We start from the raw sequence: 12,946 nt of genomic DNA, 5'->3' as shown, positions 1-12,946 counted from the left end.
ACAATACCAAACTAAGCCTTTATGTGAAAGCTTTTTACTGTAGCAAAAAAATTAAATGTGACTGTTTATGAGAGCTTTTTACTGTAGTAAAACTCGAATTCTAAACTCAAATCGGTGAAATGAACGGAACTTTAATTTTTATTTTTTTAATTTTGATAAAATAATTTTTAAATTCTTAATAGACGTTTGGTTCATAAATTTAAGATTATGATTCAAAATTATTCTTAATTTATATATTTTTTTAATAAAAAAAATATTATAATAAATCATAAATTATAATTCAAATTATAACACCAATAACTCTAAACGCACTCTTATAGTCTTATTAGCAATTAGGACCTTTCCGCCCATTTCTCTTCCCGTCTTCTTCTTTCGATTTCTGGGGTGCAAAAGAAAGGGGCCAAAAAAAAAAAAAGTCCATTCTCCGCCAAATGAAAATTTTCAAGCTTCTCGGCCAAAATCCCGTTCTCCGTTACAGAAAACACTCAATTGCCAATGCCATGGAGTTTCCAGATTATAGAGGCTCGTTTAAGGGTCTCTGTTCTCGTTCAGCAGAGGAACCGGAGCTTAAGGATTTCATGGAGTACATGGATTCTCTCAAGAACTACGAGAAATCGGGCGTCCCCAAAGGTGCCGGCACTGATTCCGACGACGGCTTCGATCTCCGTCGGATGAGACGCTTATTGGAGCTTCTCGATAATCCTCATTCCAAATTCAAGGTTCGAAATTCCGAATCAACCTTTTTTTTTCGACCTTTTCTTCGTTTTCTGTTTGGCTAGTGGTAAAACAGTGGAAAAGGCAAAGGAAAGCGAAGGTTTTTAGGTGTTTTGGTTTTGTTTCTGAATAGAATTATTTGAAATGGCCTGTTTGGATAAAAGGAAAAACTTGAAAATTCGGTGTTAAACTAGATAAAGCTTTCCATTTTTATGTTATTCAAGCCAACCCGTGATTCACATTCGCCTCAGCTAAGGAAGAACATTGCCAAAATTTTATCTTGCTGAAGTGAGAAGAGAAAAAGAGAGTAATTGATGTTCAACAAGAGTGAAATTTTTAGCTCACTCTCCATATATATATATATATATATATATATATGTATATTCTCTATAGTATATATGTATATTCTCTATATATGTATATATATTATATATATATGTGTAAAATATATTTATTGAACTAAATTTGGATTTGACGAGCATAGCAGCGATTTTAGGCCATTCATATTGCTGGGACCAAAGGAAAAGGATCAACTGCTGCATTTATCTCCAACATCTTAAGAGCAGAAGGGTATTCAGTTGGTTGTTATACAAGGTGTTTGTTCAGTATCCTTATGTTATGTAGAGCTCTTATTCTGATTGTACCCCTCTTTTATCATGGTTTTCTGAAATACGCTTCATTTGGCCAATGTAGCCCGCATATCCAGACTATCCGAGAACGTATATCGTTGGGAAGATTGGGCGAGCCAGTGTCAGCAAAGGCTTTAAATGATATTTTTCATCGAAGTAAAAAGATTATCAACCAGGCGAGGGAACTTGAAAATGAGCGTATTAGTCATTTTGAGGTGTCAATTTTGTAACACTGGTTCTGTTCGAATTTGCTAATTCTTAATTGTAAAAATTGTAGAGAAACTTAACAGATATCTCAAAAGTAGGTATTAAGGTTCAATTGATGGTTTTATTTCCTAAATAAGTTTAGTTTGAAGCCCATAGTGTCCTTTTTGTCTCCGGGATGGTATCCTTTCATTAATTTGATTATAGCTTTGATTTGATCTATTTACCACAAATGTTGAAACTGCAAAAAAGTTTATTGTTCCAAACTTTGTTTCGTCACATTCATACTGAACTGACAACTAGAGTTGATGCCGGGAATAAGGATTATATTTACTGTTCAATGCTTATAACTGTGGGTGTGTATCATAACTATTTGTGGTGTGTAAATAATCTTCTATGTGATACTTCATTTTGAATTTTTCTCTCTTCAATGTAGGTTCTGACTGCAATGGCATTCAAATTATTTGCTCAGGAGAATGTTGACATTGCAGTTATTGAGGTTATTCAGTTTTCCCACGTGATTTCTTTCAGCTCTTCTTCTACGACTAGTGGGTTTCAAATGATCTTATATACTTTATTGTGTTGTTTTTGTGGATGACCAATTTTATTTGTGTTAATTTTGTACAAGAAAAGGATGTATAAGGTTTAACAACACTAATCTTGTTCATACCACATGTAATAGGCGGGGCTGGGGGGTGCACGAGATGCAACTAATGTCATCTGTGGCTCTGGACTTGTGACATCAGTTATTACCACAATAGGCGAGGAACATTTGGCTGCCCTTGGGGGGTCTCTGGAAAGCATTGCAATGGCGAAGTCAGGAATTATTAAACACAAGCGCCCAGTTAGGTGGTTCTACCTTTGATATTTCTAATGGATTTATCTGATCCGCATAAACTAAATGGGTTGACTTGACTATTAATGCAAAGTATGATGTTTTATTATGAAGATGTACACTTTTTATTAAAAGGGTTTTGTATTTTTTTATACTTAACTCTGTTTAGAAATTTAAACTTTCAGTTGGTTTTGGGTGGGCCATTTCTCCCGCATATTGAGAAAATTCTTCGAGATAAAGCGTCATTGATGTCTTCACCTGTAGTATCAGCTTCTGATGCTGGAAACCGAAGTAGAATCAAGGGCGTTGGCTTGCTAAATGGTAGACCTTGCCAATCTTGTGATATAGTGATACAAGCTGATAAAGATTTAAAACTGGTATGCACTTTTATTTTCGTGTATGATTGACTTGATACAGTACTAATGGTGATCATGCAATGTTTTCTATGCTGGTCTTTTGGAGCTTTTACTAAGAACTTATGATCTCTTATTCATTCAGTCCTTTGAGTTGTTCGATGTAAAACTATACATGCTTGGGAGCCACCAGCTTCAAAATGCAGTCACTGCCACTTCTACAGCACTTTGCCTTCGTGAATCAGGTGCGCTAGCTAATTCCCCCCCCCCCCCCCCTCTTTTTGAGTATTTTTTTTTATTTGTTTACTTTTTCCTTGTTTGCACTGATATATGTCAATGTGAAAACGAATTTTTGTACATTAGTTGAAATGTTTGTGTGAGGTATAGATACTGTTTTGCTGAGATAAGGACTCTGGTTCATGAATTCTCTTTATGTGGCAAACGTGGCCTACTGCACATACAGAGGATAAAGCTGGAATACCGTCTAATGATATTCTGGATGCTTCAGGGTGGCAAATTTCTGATGGATCTATTAGAGCTGGTTTAGAGAATTCATGCTTGCTTGGAAGAAGTCAATTCTTAACGTCCAAGGAAGCTGAAAGATTGGGACTATCTAAAGCAATGATAATGTTGGATGGAGGTTCTTTCTTGTTTATATTTTTTACTGATTGATTCATCTCTACTATTTCAGTTTCCCTTTGGACGTCTCTTCAATATTATTGCATAGCAGTATCTCTTACAGCAGTTTCCTGGAATATTTTTTCAGCTCACACCAAAGAATCTGCTAAAGCATTGTTACATACTATACAAATGGCATTTCCCGGGGCACGCATGGCTCTTGTGGTTGCTATGGCCAGTGACAAAGATCATGTTGGTTTTGCAAGGGAGTTCCTTTCAGGTATGCTCCTTTTGTGATGAATAATCTGTTATTATTTGCTTATGTATAGCCTTTTCCTTTGTGGAAGCCTTGATAATAAAGACAACCCTTGTATATTTATTTCATACTTTAGAAGATATATGGATACTACTTATCTCAAAAACTGTTGATAGGTAATTACAGTAGAAATTTCAATTCCTTAATGCAGTTTTGCCGACACAGTATGTGTCGAGTGTAGAATAAGATATTAAGAGCATGTTTGGTGCACCATATAAGCTCTCTTATATTGTATTATTTAAGAATAATACAATGTTTGGCAACATTTCATACATTGAATAAAACTTATACAATACAATACTATACGATACAATATGATACAATACAATACAATACAGTGCATCAAACATACCCTAATGTTTGGTACGCCGTATAAGCACTCCGTATTGTATTATTTAAGAATAATACAATGTTTGGCAACATTTCATATATTGTATAAAAATTATACAATACAATACTATACAATACGATACAATAAAATATGGTGTACCAAACATGCCCTAAGTTTGTGTTTTAACTTTTATCCTCCAGTGTAAATGGGCTATGGTCTCCCCACTATGTTTATTGAATTCTGGCCCTAAAATTTGATGATAAATGCGGTGTTAACAAGCAGTCCTACGGAGAATTCTAATAGATTTCCACTTATCCTCAGGTGGACAAATAGATGCCGTCCTTTTAACTGAGTCTAACATTGCCGGGGCCAAATCTCGAACAACTTCAGCGTCATTCCTAAAAGATTGTTGGATCCAAGCTTCCAAAGAGTTGGGAAAAGCTTTTCTTCACGACGAAATGGCAGAATACCAGGATTTGCTTGATGCTCAATTTGACGGCTCCACGAGTGTTTTGAAAAATAAAAATATTTTGACCGCTGAGGCCTCGGTTTTATCTTCGATGAAGATTGCGGATCAGATTCTGAGACGTAAGGCGGATAATGGTTCTGGCATTATTATAGTTACAGGATCGTTGCATATTGTATCGTCTGTATTATCTACTCTTCATCGCTGATTTTTTTTCCCCCCTTTTCCCTCAGCCCCAAAAACTTTTGAGTCAAATTTTGTTAAGAATCTTTTTGTTTAATTCATATGTTGTAAAACTTTAATGAAAATCAACCAGTAGACTGACTTTTCCAGGGAAAAAAATTGTACATTCACAAGGAACCCACCACTTATCAACTACATGTCCTTACTCCAATGGAAATCAGATGAGATTTTAATTTGCTATTCCTTGTTTGAGCCTTGAGGAAAAATGATGCGGGAGAAGAAAAGAAAAGAAAAATGAGTGTTTGATGATTGATAAGGTACCACAAGAAAATGGGTCCCATACTTATATTAATGTTCAGGTCACAAGAAGCATGAATACATGTTTTAAATGATATTTGTCTCTTTCAGCAAAAGAATGAATAAATATAATAAAGAAAATGAAAAAAAAAAAAAAGATAAAATTGTCTCTTAACTGCATGGTCCTCTATTCATCAAATCTTCTTACCTACCAACAAGAAGAGTTATTTGTGCCCTTTCTCCGGTGTTTTGCTACAGCATAAAGCAAAGATTGTATCCATTTTTGGGCTCCAAATTCTTGTTCGAAAATTAGAGTGGGCAACAATAACGCCACGTTTATACTTTCAACAAAGCAAGCATATTAGGGAGTGAGAATGAAAAACTTTTTCTCATCCAAAAACAAAAGGGAAAAAAAATAAAAAAATAAATGGTGAATATATAAATAGGTGAAGCTGAACATGATGGCCTTAATTAATTTCGTACCCATCCATAAGTGGATTCTTATAAAGGGATGTTTCATGTTTGTATCAAATTTCTAAAAGAAATCCAATACTCACTCCAGAAAAATAACTAGATACACTGTCACAGTGCATTAAGAAAACACATTTCATGTAAATTTGTCGAAAATGGGATTTGTCCATGATTTTCAACCAAGTTAAATTCTTCACATAAAAAAAAAAAAGGGGCTCCGCAATTCACGTAAATTTGCATATAAATCACTATAAAAAGACGGAAAATAGTAAGAAATAGGTCAATATGAAAAGCTTAAGAAAGTATATAGGCTAATTTTTAGTTATAGAAATTAATAAGTCATAACTTGTCAAGTTATGGTTCATAACTAGATAAGTTATGGACAAATGATTTAAAGCCAGACAAGTTATGGACAATTATGGACAATAACTTGTCAAGTTATGGTTCATAACCAGACAAGTTATGGACGAAAACAGTAATTTAGCATATTTATTAACTTATGTAAATTATTGACCTATTAATTTTAATTCATCTCATATTTTAACTTATTTCTCTCTTTTTCCCTAAAAAGACGCACCAAAACACCCCGGAATCACTACTTATAACTACATGCATGAAAGTCATATATTCCTAGGGTGTAACAATAACAGATAAATCTTTCAAAAGCAAACACAATAATCATATATTAATTGAGTAAATCTTTCAAAAGCAAACACAATAATCATATAATAATTGAGAGCTCAACATTAAAGAAACGCTGTGGATTATATGCTCCTAGCTAGTTGTATATGTGATCTACCATCGTACAGCTAGGCTGCGTTTGAACAGTACTCAGTCGTGATTGTATTACTATTATTTCTGCTATTTTTTTAGGAGAATTTTTTCCTGCTGTTTTACTCATAAAATGCAAAATTTTTGTTACATATATTCATATAGGACCACAGCATATATGATATATCTATCTATACATAATTTATTTAAATATATGCAGGGATATTTATATTTTTATACCCAGTATTTTAAGTTTATTCAAAATCTATACTTTTAATTTTTAATCTTATCAAATATATACATTCAAATTAGATTTAATATACAAATATATGACCTATATCGGTCAATAATTAATTTTGACTTTTAAATGACTAAACTATTCTTAAAAAAAGGGGAAAAAAAACACTAAAACTTTCTAATATTAAGATAATTAAAAATTAATAACACAAAAAATCCATTTAAATGGTATTTTACATATTTTAAAGGTCAAAATTGTGAGTTTAAAGTTTTTTTTAGGTGTTTTTTCTATTTTTTATTTAAGAGTATTTTAAGGGTTGTTCTTTTGTAACAAAACTCAGAAAAAATTTAAACTCAAGTTACAACTTTATTCAAGTTCACGTTCTTTTAAGTTCCAACTTTATTTAACTTTACTCAACTTTATTCAAGTTACAACTTTAACTCAAGTTATAACTCAAATTCAACTCAAAAACAACACTCAAGTTACATTCTTAAGGGCCGTTTAGTTCGCTGATTCGAGTTGATATGTGATTTTATATGAGAGCTTTTTACTGTAGCAAAAAAGTTAAATGTGATTATTTGTGAGAGCTTTTTATTGTAGCAAACTCGAATTCTAAACTCGAATCAGCGAAATGAACGGGGCCTTAAAGTTAAAATCCAAGGGGCTGCTCAGCAGCCATTTTTTTGAGTTAAAAACTCAAAAAAAAGCAACTCGAGTTACAACTTTATTCAAGTTCATGTTTTTTTAAGTTTGAACTCGAGTTTGAGACTAAAACTCGAATTCAAATTAATGAACAATATTTTTTCTATTCTTAAAAATGCTATAACTTTTTCGTTTTAATTCTGATTGAGATGATTTTTTTTTCTATGCGTTGACAACGAAAAGACGAATAAAATCTCACTCATATACCCTATTAAAATTTTCCATCAGCATTGAGTTTTTATTAAAATACTATATAAATACAAATTCAAGTTTTGACTCACTCAAACACAAACTCAAAAAGATTCTTATCTCAAATCATAACTCCAATGTACACAACCAAACACAAACTCAAGTTACAACTTCAACTCAAATTATAACTCAAACTCAACTTAAAATCTATACTCACATCACTTAACTCAAAAATGACAAAAGAACAGCCTCAAGATTATTGTTAAAAAATATAAATTTTGATATTAAATTTAATTTAAAGGAGTATAATTTTTAAATAAATTCAAAAAAAACAAAAGTAAAAATCCCATATATGTATATATAGAGCATCACTTCTGCATTCTCTTTACTTCACGTAATTATTGCGGAAACTCCTTTTGCATGCCAAGAATTTATTACTTTTTGCAGGAAATTCTGATATTTATGGGCATTTAATTGGCATTTAGTACTTCTAAGCGTTGCGCCGGTATTCTGTTGAAAAATGGATCATTTCCTTTTTTGGTGTTAATTTTTCTGTTTAGTACTCCATTTATATATTTCACTACTAATCATTCTTGTTATCACTTTGCTGACATCAATATTAAAGAAACTTTTTTCTTTTTGCCCCTTACAGCGCAAGTTGCTGAATTAATATTCATTAATCTCTTATCATCTTTAGCTCGTATGTTTATGCTAGTGTCTCAAACATCTGAATAATATCTATTATATATATTGTCGGATTTATTAAAATATATATTTTCATGAAGTGGAAATTACTCATTTTAATAATTATAATATTACGAAGAGGATGGGAATTGCAAAAACATGATAAAATATTAAAATATTATATTTCACTTGATAAATCGTTTAGTATAAGAAAAAATTTATTAATTTTCGATTATTTTTTGTAAAATCTCAATTTTTTGAAATAATAATTATGATGTCTTTAAGAGTTAACAAGTACTCCATTGTACTCAAAATTTTGAACATAAATGCCAAAATCTGAACTCAACTTTTTTTTAAATAGCTAGGAAGAGAGGGAAAACAATTCTCTCTCTCTCTCTCTCTCTCTCTCTCTCTCTCTCTCTCTCTCCATGTTTTGCGAAAATAAAAATGATAGTTATAAGATTGCCAGGTGTTTTGCTCAGACATTCTTGTGATCTTGTGGTACCATATTTTAGAGAGCTTTGGTTTCTAAGCACTATAAAAACCAGCACCTAACATTATATCATAGGTCACCATCATCGAATAGGAAGCTCATTCAAATTTCTTTTTATTTTTTTTATTTTTTTTCGTGGAAGCATTAATATTTATATATATTGCCAACAAAGGCATTAATCTCTTGCACAGTTTTCACACTAATCAACATGGGAATCTTTGTGCCGTTCACATCATCTCTGCATGTCTTTTGTACAAAAACTAATACAATTTCTTAAAATCACCATGCAAGTTGAAGAACTTTGTGTATTCAATATCCTACAAACAAACAAATTTTCTAGTGATTTCAATCGGAATTTGAGCAGTTTACAAAATGGAGGAATGAGAGAGAGGGAGAGAGCATGTTTCTTCACTGAAATGATCATAAAGAATGTCTAAGGGACCTACAATATTTTTGTTTTTATTTTTTTATTTTTTCACTTTCGACACTTTTTGTTGTTGTTGATAATTTACTTTCGACACTTTGCTGCGCTAGAGTCGACAACTACTTACTAATAAGTGTGCTATTTGGTGGTTGTATTGCAGTATGGCCATAAATTATGTTTTGTCCAAAGTTCAGTACTTTTTCATTCTGGTAAAAAAAAGGTTATAAAAAGTTCTCAATCATGCCATAAATAGGAGGAATATTCTCATGGGCAAAAATGAAATTAACATACACCTTGAAAACAGAAGACATGGTAAAAAAAAAAGAATAGTTATACGTGCATGCAGCAGTACTACAAGAATGTATATATCAAAATGCAACAAAAGAAGTATTATAATTCTAGTTAGTAAACGATGCAACTTGTTATAATTTATCTATCTATCTATTTATTTATTGTTTGCAGAGAAAACCTCTAGTAGTAAATGACGCAACTTATCTCTGCAAACAGAAATCATTTTTAAAAATGCATTTGTTAGTTTTATCAAGAGATTATTTTCAGTATAAAAAAACCCATTAATGTCTCTCTCTCTGGGCTCGAGAGAGGAAAAAATGAAAATAAAAAATGAAAAACAACTAAAAGTCATTTTTCATTTCTTTCTCATTTTACACTAAACTAAGAAAATCGTTTTCTTTTTCTCTTTTTGTCTTTATTACGTCAAATGACGTTTTAGAAATGTTTTAATTTTTTTTCCTCAAAAAACGGGATCAATTTTAAACACGGCTAAAATTTTTAAAAATAAAAAATACTAAATTCATATCCCGATATAACATATAGTATTAAAATGAAAATTTTCCTGTATTTATTTATATATCAATGCAATGTAATTACGTGAATTGAATAGAGAAATGGAAGGGGGAGATGCACTAAAATATTTTTGGACAATAGTTAGCAGCCCCCAACTGCCGCAGGACAGAGATGGGGACATGACATCTGAATTGGGATATACAAAATCTTTATACGCAATCAAGTCCATTGGGCCCACATTTGGGCCCACATTTGGGCCCCACCGGACATCCTTCTATCCATACGATTGCATTGCAATTCACACACATCGCGAGAACTCCCGAACATCTCGAGCCCTCGTCTCATTTTCCACTGCACGTCGTGACTGAACCCAAAAAAAAAAACAGTTAATTACGAAAATTTCCCTGTTGTTTTCAAATTTTTCATAAGTTCCATTTATTTTCTAAAATTACTGTTCAATATTATAACTCTCTTTTTAAAAAAAAAAAAAAAATTTTCCGTCACCATTAATGATAGATTTGAGAAAAAATGTCAGACTAGTCCTTTTAAATTGTAAGGAATACTATACAATAGTACTTACATTCAAGTATTTAAAAGGATAAAATCGATTGTGTATATTATTTTTGATTGTGTATAAAATTGTTTTATACCTGTTTAGTCATTGAAATATTCAAAACATAAGTTGTGATCTTATTTAGTGATAATTAAATTGGCTCATCGTGCCTTAATTCAATCCTAGACGGCTAGGCCGAAGACATAGAAGAAATTTACAACCCAAAAAAAATAAATAAAGAAAAAAACGTATGGTATTGACCTGGAACTTTTAAAAATAAAGTTATTTAAAAATTAAGAATATAAATGGGAAGTTTTCATAATTAATAAAAGAGATAGGGAGAAAACTTCGAAGATAAATTGGACGATTTTATAATTAACAAAAAAGAGAGGGAAAAAAAGCTCAAAAATAAATTTCAATGAAACGGAGACGATGATGAGGAGTTATTTATGTTTTGCTCGTATATTTCGTGGGTGCTATTTAATGATGGATTTCCTCTTTCTCATTTTTCAGGATTGCGAATAGTGAATGAAGCTTTTAAGGGAGGGACCCATTTAAGGGACGTGGACCCCATGCAATTTACTTTTCGCAACTTTGTTTTGGAATTTTGTCCCACATTCCCATTCATTTTTGTAGGGAGGGTTCACTACTCGTTTGCTTTGCATTTATGTGATTTTATGTACAAAAAGCTTACGTGGATATTTAGAGGTTGTTTAGTTAGGGGATTCGTCACTTGATTCGAATTATGATTTGTAGTTCGTTATAATATTTTCTTTTATAAAAAATATACGTAAATCAAAAATAGTTCTAATCACATTGTTCTAATCCATGAACCAAACGTCTCCTTAATTATCCAAATTCTTTTTTTTTTTTTAAAGTTTATCTGTTGAATTTGATGCCTAAATATTCTGTTCTTTATTCTCAGCCAAAAATATTCCCCTTAGCATTGATACACACGTACGCTAATTTAAATTGCATGCTTTGATTGGATATTGTTTAACTATTAAATGGATGATACATTAAGCAAATTTTGAAATTACTCGAGTAAATTTTCTTTTAATTTCCTTCTCCCTTTTACATTTTCAGAAAAATATAGGAATTCATGATTAATATTATATTTGATGGAAAATGTTGGTTTTGTAGTGTGAAAATAAATGAAAATTGATTAGAAGTATCATAATTAATAGAAATTGAACCTCGTATGTGGATATTATGTTGTGGAACTCACTTTCTATTAATGCTTTAATGTATTATATTGGATGCGAATGGTGTCGTTGCCTTTGCTCGGGAATGAATTAAAACAAAAACAAAAAGTATGTTTTATCCAATAATATGTATTTGAGTTAAAATGATTCTAGTTGCACTTCTTATATGTTACTAATTGGAGGTTTTCAGATGTCATTCCAATGGAGATGATATCACGAAAGTGCTAATTAGCAATATGACTAAACTCGGCGTTTTGATTAGGTGAGCTTGTAATCCAATGTTCTTAATTGGAGGTTTTCAGATGTCATTCCAATGGAGATGATATCACGAAAGTGCTAATTAGCAATATGACTAAACTCGGCGTTTTGATTAGGTGAGCTTGTAATCCAATGTTCTTAATTGGAGGTTTTCAGATGTCATTCCAATGGAGATGATATCACGAAAGTGCTAATTAGCAATATGACTAAACTCGGCGTTTTGATTAGGTGAGCTTGTAATCCAATGTTCTTAATTGGAGGTTTTCAGATATCATTCCAATGGAGATGATATCACGAAAGTGCTAATTAGCAATATGACTAAACTCGGCATTTTGATTAGGTGAGCTTGTAATCCAATGTTCCTAATTGGAGGTTTTCAGATGTCATTCCAATGGAGATGATATTACGAAAGTGCTAATTAGCAATATGACTAAACTCAGCGTTTTGATTAGGTGAGCTCGTAATCCAAAAGCCTTGATGAATAAATGCGTTTATATCCAAAAGCAAAAACGTTTGAAGTGGAAAAATCTATCCAAAATTTTTCAAAATCTATGTGAACCAATCAGATACTACTAAGATTTGTTGTGGTATAGACCTTAGGGTACAGAGAGAAATCACTAGCCTTTTGCTCTGTTGTAATTAAATGTCACAAATTCATTTACAGTACGAGTTGGGGGATCAACCTACAATAGAGGAGGACATAGGAACCATTAGCTTGCTAGACAAAATGAAAAATGACAAATAAAAGAGACAAAAAAAAGATCCGATTTTGTACATACTAATTACTTTGGCGTATGTTCTTTATTAGGCATTTGTTACATACATATAGTATTATGAATAGTCTATAGTACTAACCAATTATTTAAAATTATGAACAATAAGTGATCCCTAAACAAATATCCAAAAGCAAGATTAGGATTCAAGAACTGTATGGTATATATGGACTGTGGTACAGATGATGTGACAAATCGACCAACAAATGGTTGGCACAACTTAACTAGCCATGAATTGAATTAGAGGAAAATCCATTTTGCTTCTAACAATATCTACAAAACTAAAGTCACAGAGGGGTCGTTTACCAAACAAAAAAAAAAAAAAAAAAAAAAAAAAAAAAAAAAAAAAAAAAATCACTCCCTCCCTTAAATCCATATTTGAAAAGGGCATACGCAATTACTCCTCTGCCCACATAATCCCACAAATGGACATAT

The 12,946-nt window shown here is 31.8% G+C and overlaps 1 protein-coding gene across 1 annotated transcript; it reads left to right on the top strand.

The window, feature by feature from the left end:
- The first annotated feature begins 342 nt into the window (after positions 1 to 342).
- LOC21394714 (dihydrofolate synthetase) lies at positions 343 to 4,826 on the top strand. Its single transcript, XM_024166567.1, has 10 exons — positions 343 to 719; positions 1,211 to 1,308; positions 1,408 to 1,558; positions 1,984 to 2,046; positions 2,230 to 2,391; positions 2,568 to 2,759; positions 2,881 to 2,980; positions 3,244 to 3,375; positions 3,502 to 3,633; positions 4,322 to 4,826. The coding sequence occupies exons 1-10, from the start codon at positions 432 to 434 to the stop codon at positions 4,672 to 4,674; spliced, it is 1,671 nt and encodes a 556-aa protein (XP_024022335.1). The 5' UTR covers positions 343 to 431; the 3' UTR covers positions 4,675 to 4,826.
- The last annotated feature ends 8,120 nt before the right edge of the window (positions 4,827 to 12,946 follow it).

This window comes from Morus notabilis, unplaced genomic scaffold, assembly GCF_000414095.1.
Source record: "Morus notabilis unplaced genomic scaffold, ASM41409v2 Scaffold812, whole genome shotgun sequence".
Taxonomy (NCBI): Eukaryota; Viridiplantae; Streptophyta; class Magnoliopsida; order Rosales; family Moraceae; genus Morus; species Morus notabilis.
This window is presented reverse-complemented; position numbering and strand designations above follow the sequence as displayed.

What these genes read in the sequence shown, in the direction of transcription:
- LOC21394714 (XM_024166567.1), top strand. Translation starts at nt 432, where the DNA reads ATGAAAATTTTCAAGCTTCTCGGCCAAAATCCCGTTCTCCGTTACAGA. An exon ending in TCAGTTGGTTGTTATACAAG is followed by an intron (nt 1,309 to 1,407) that starts GTGTTTGTTCAG and finishes TGGCCAATGTAG; the next exon opens with CCCGCATATCCAGACTATCC. An exon ending in AATGATAATGTTGGATGGAG is followed by an intron (nt 3,376 to 3,501) that starts GTTCTTTCTTGT and finishes ATATTTTTTCAG; the next exon opens with CTCACACCAAAGAATCTGCT.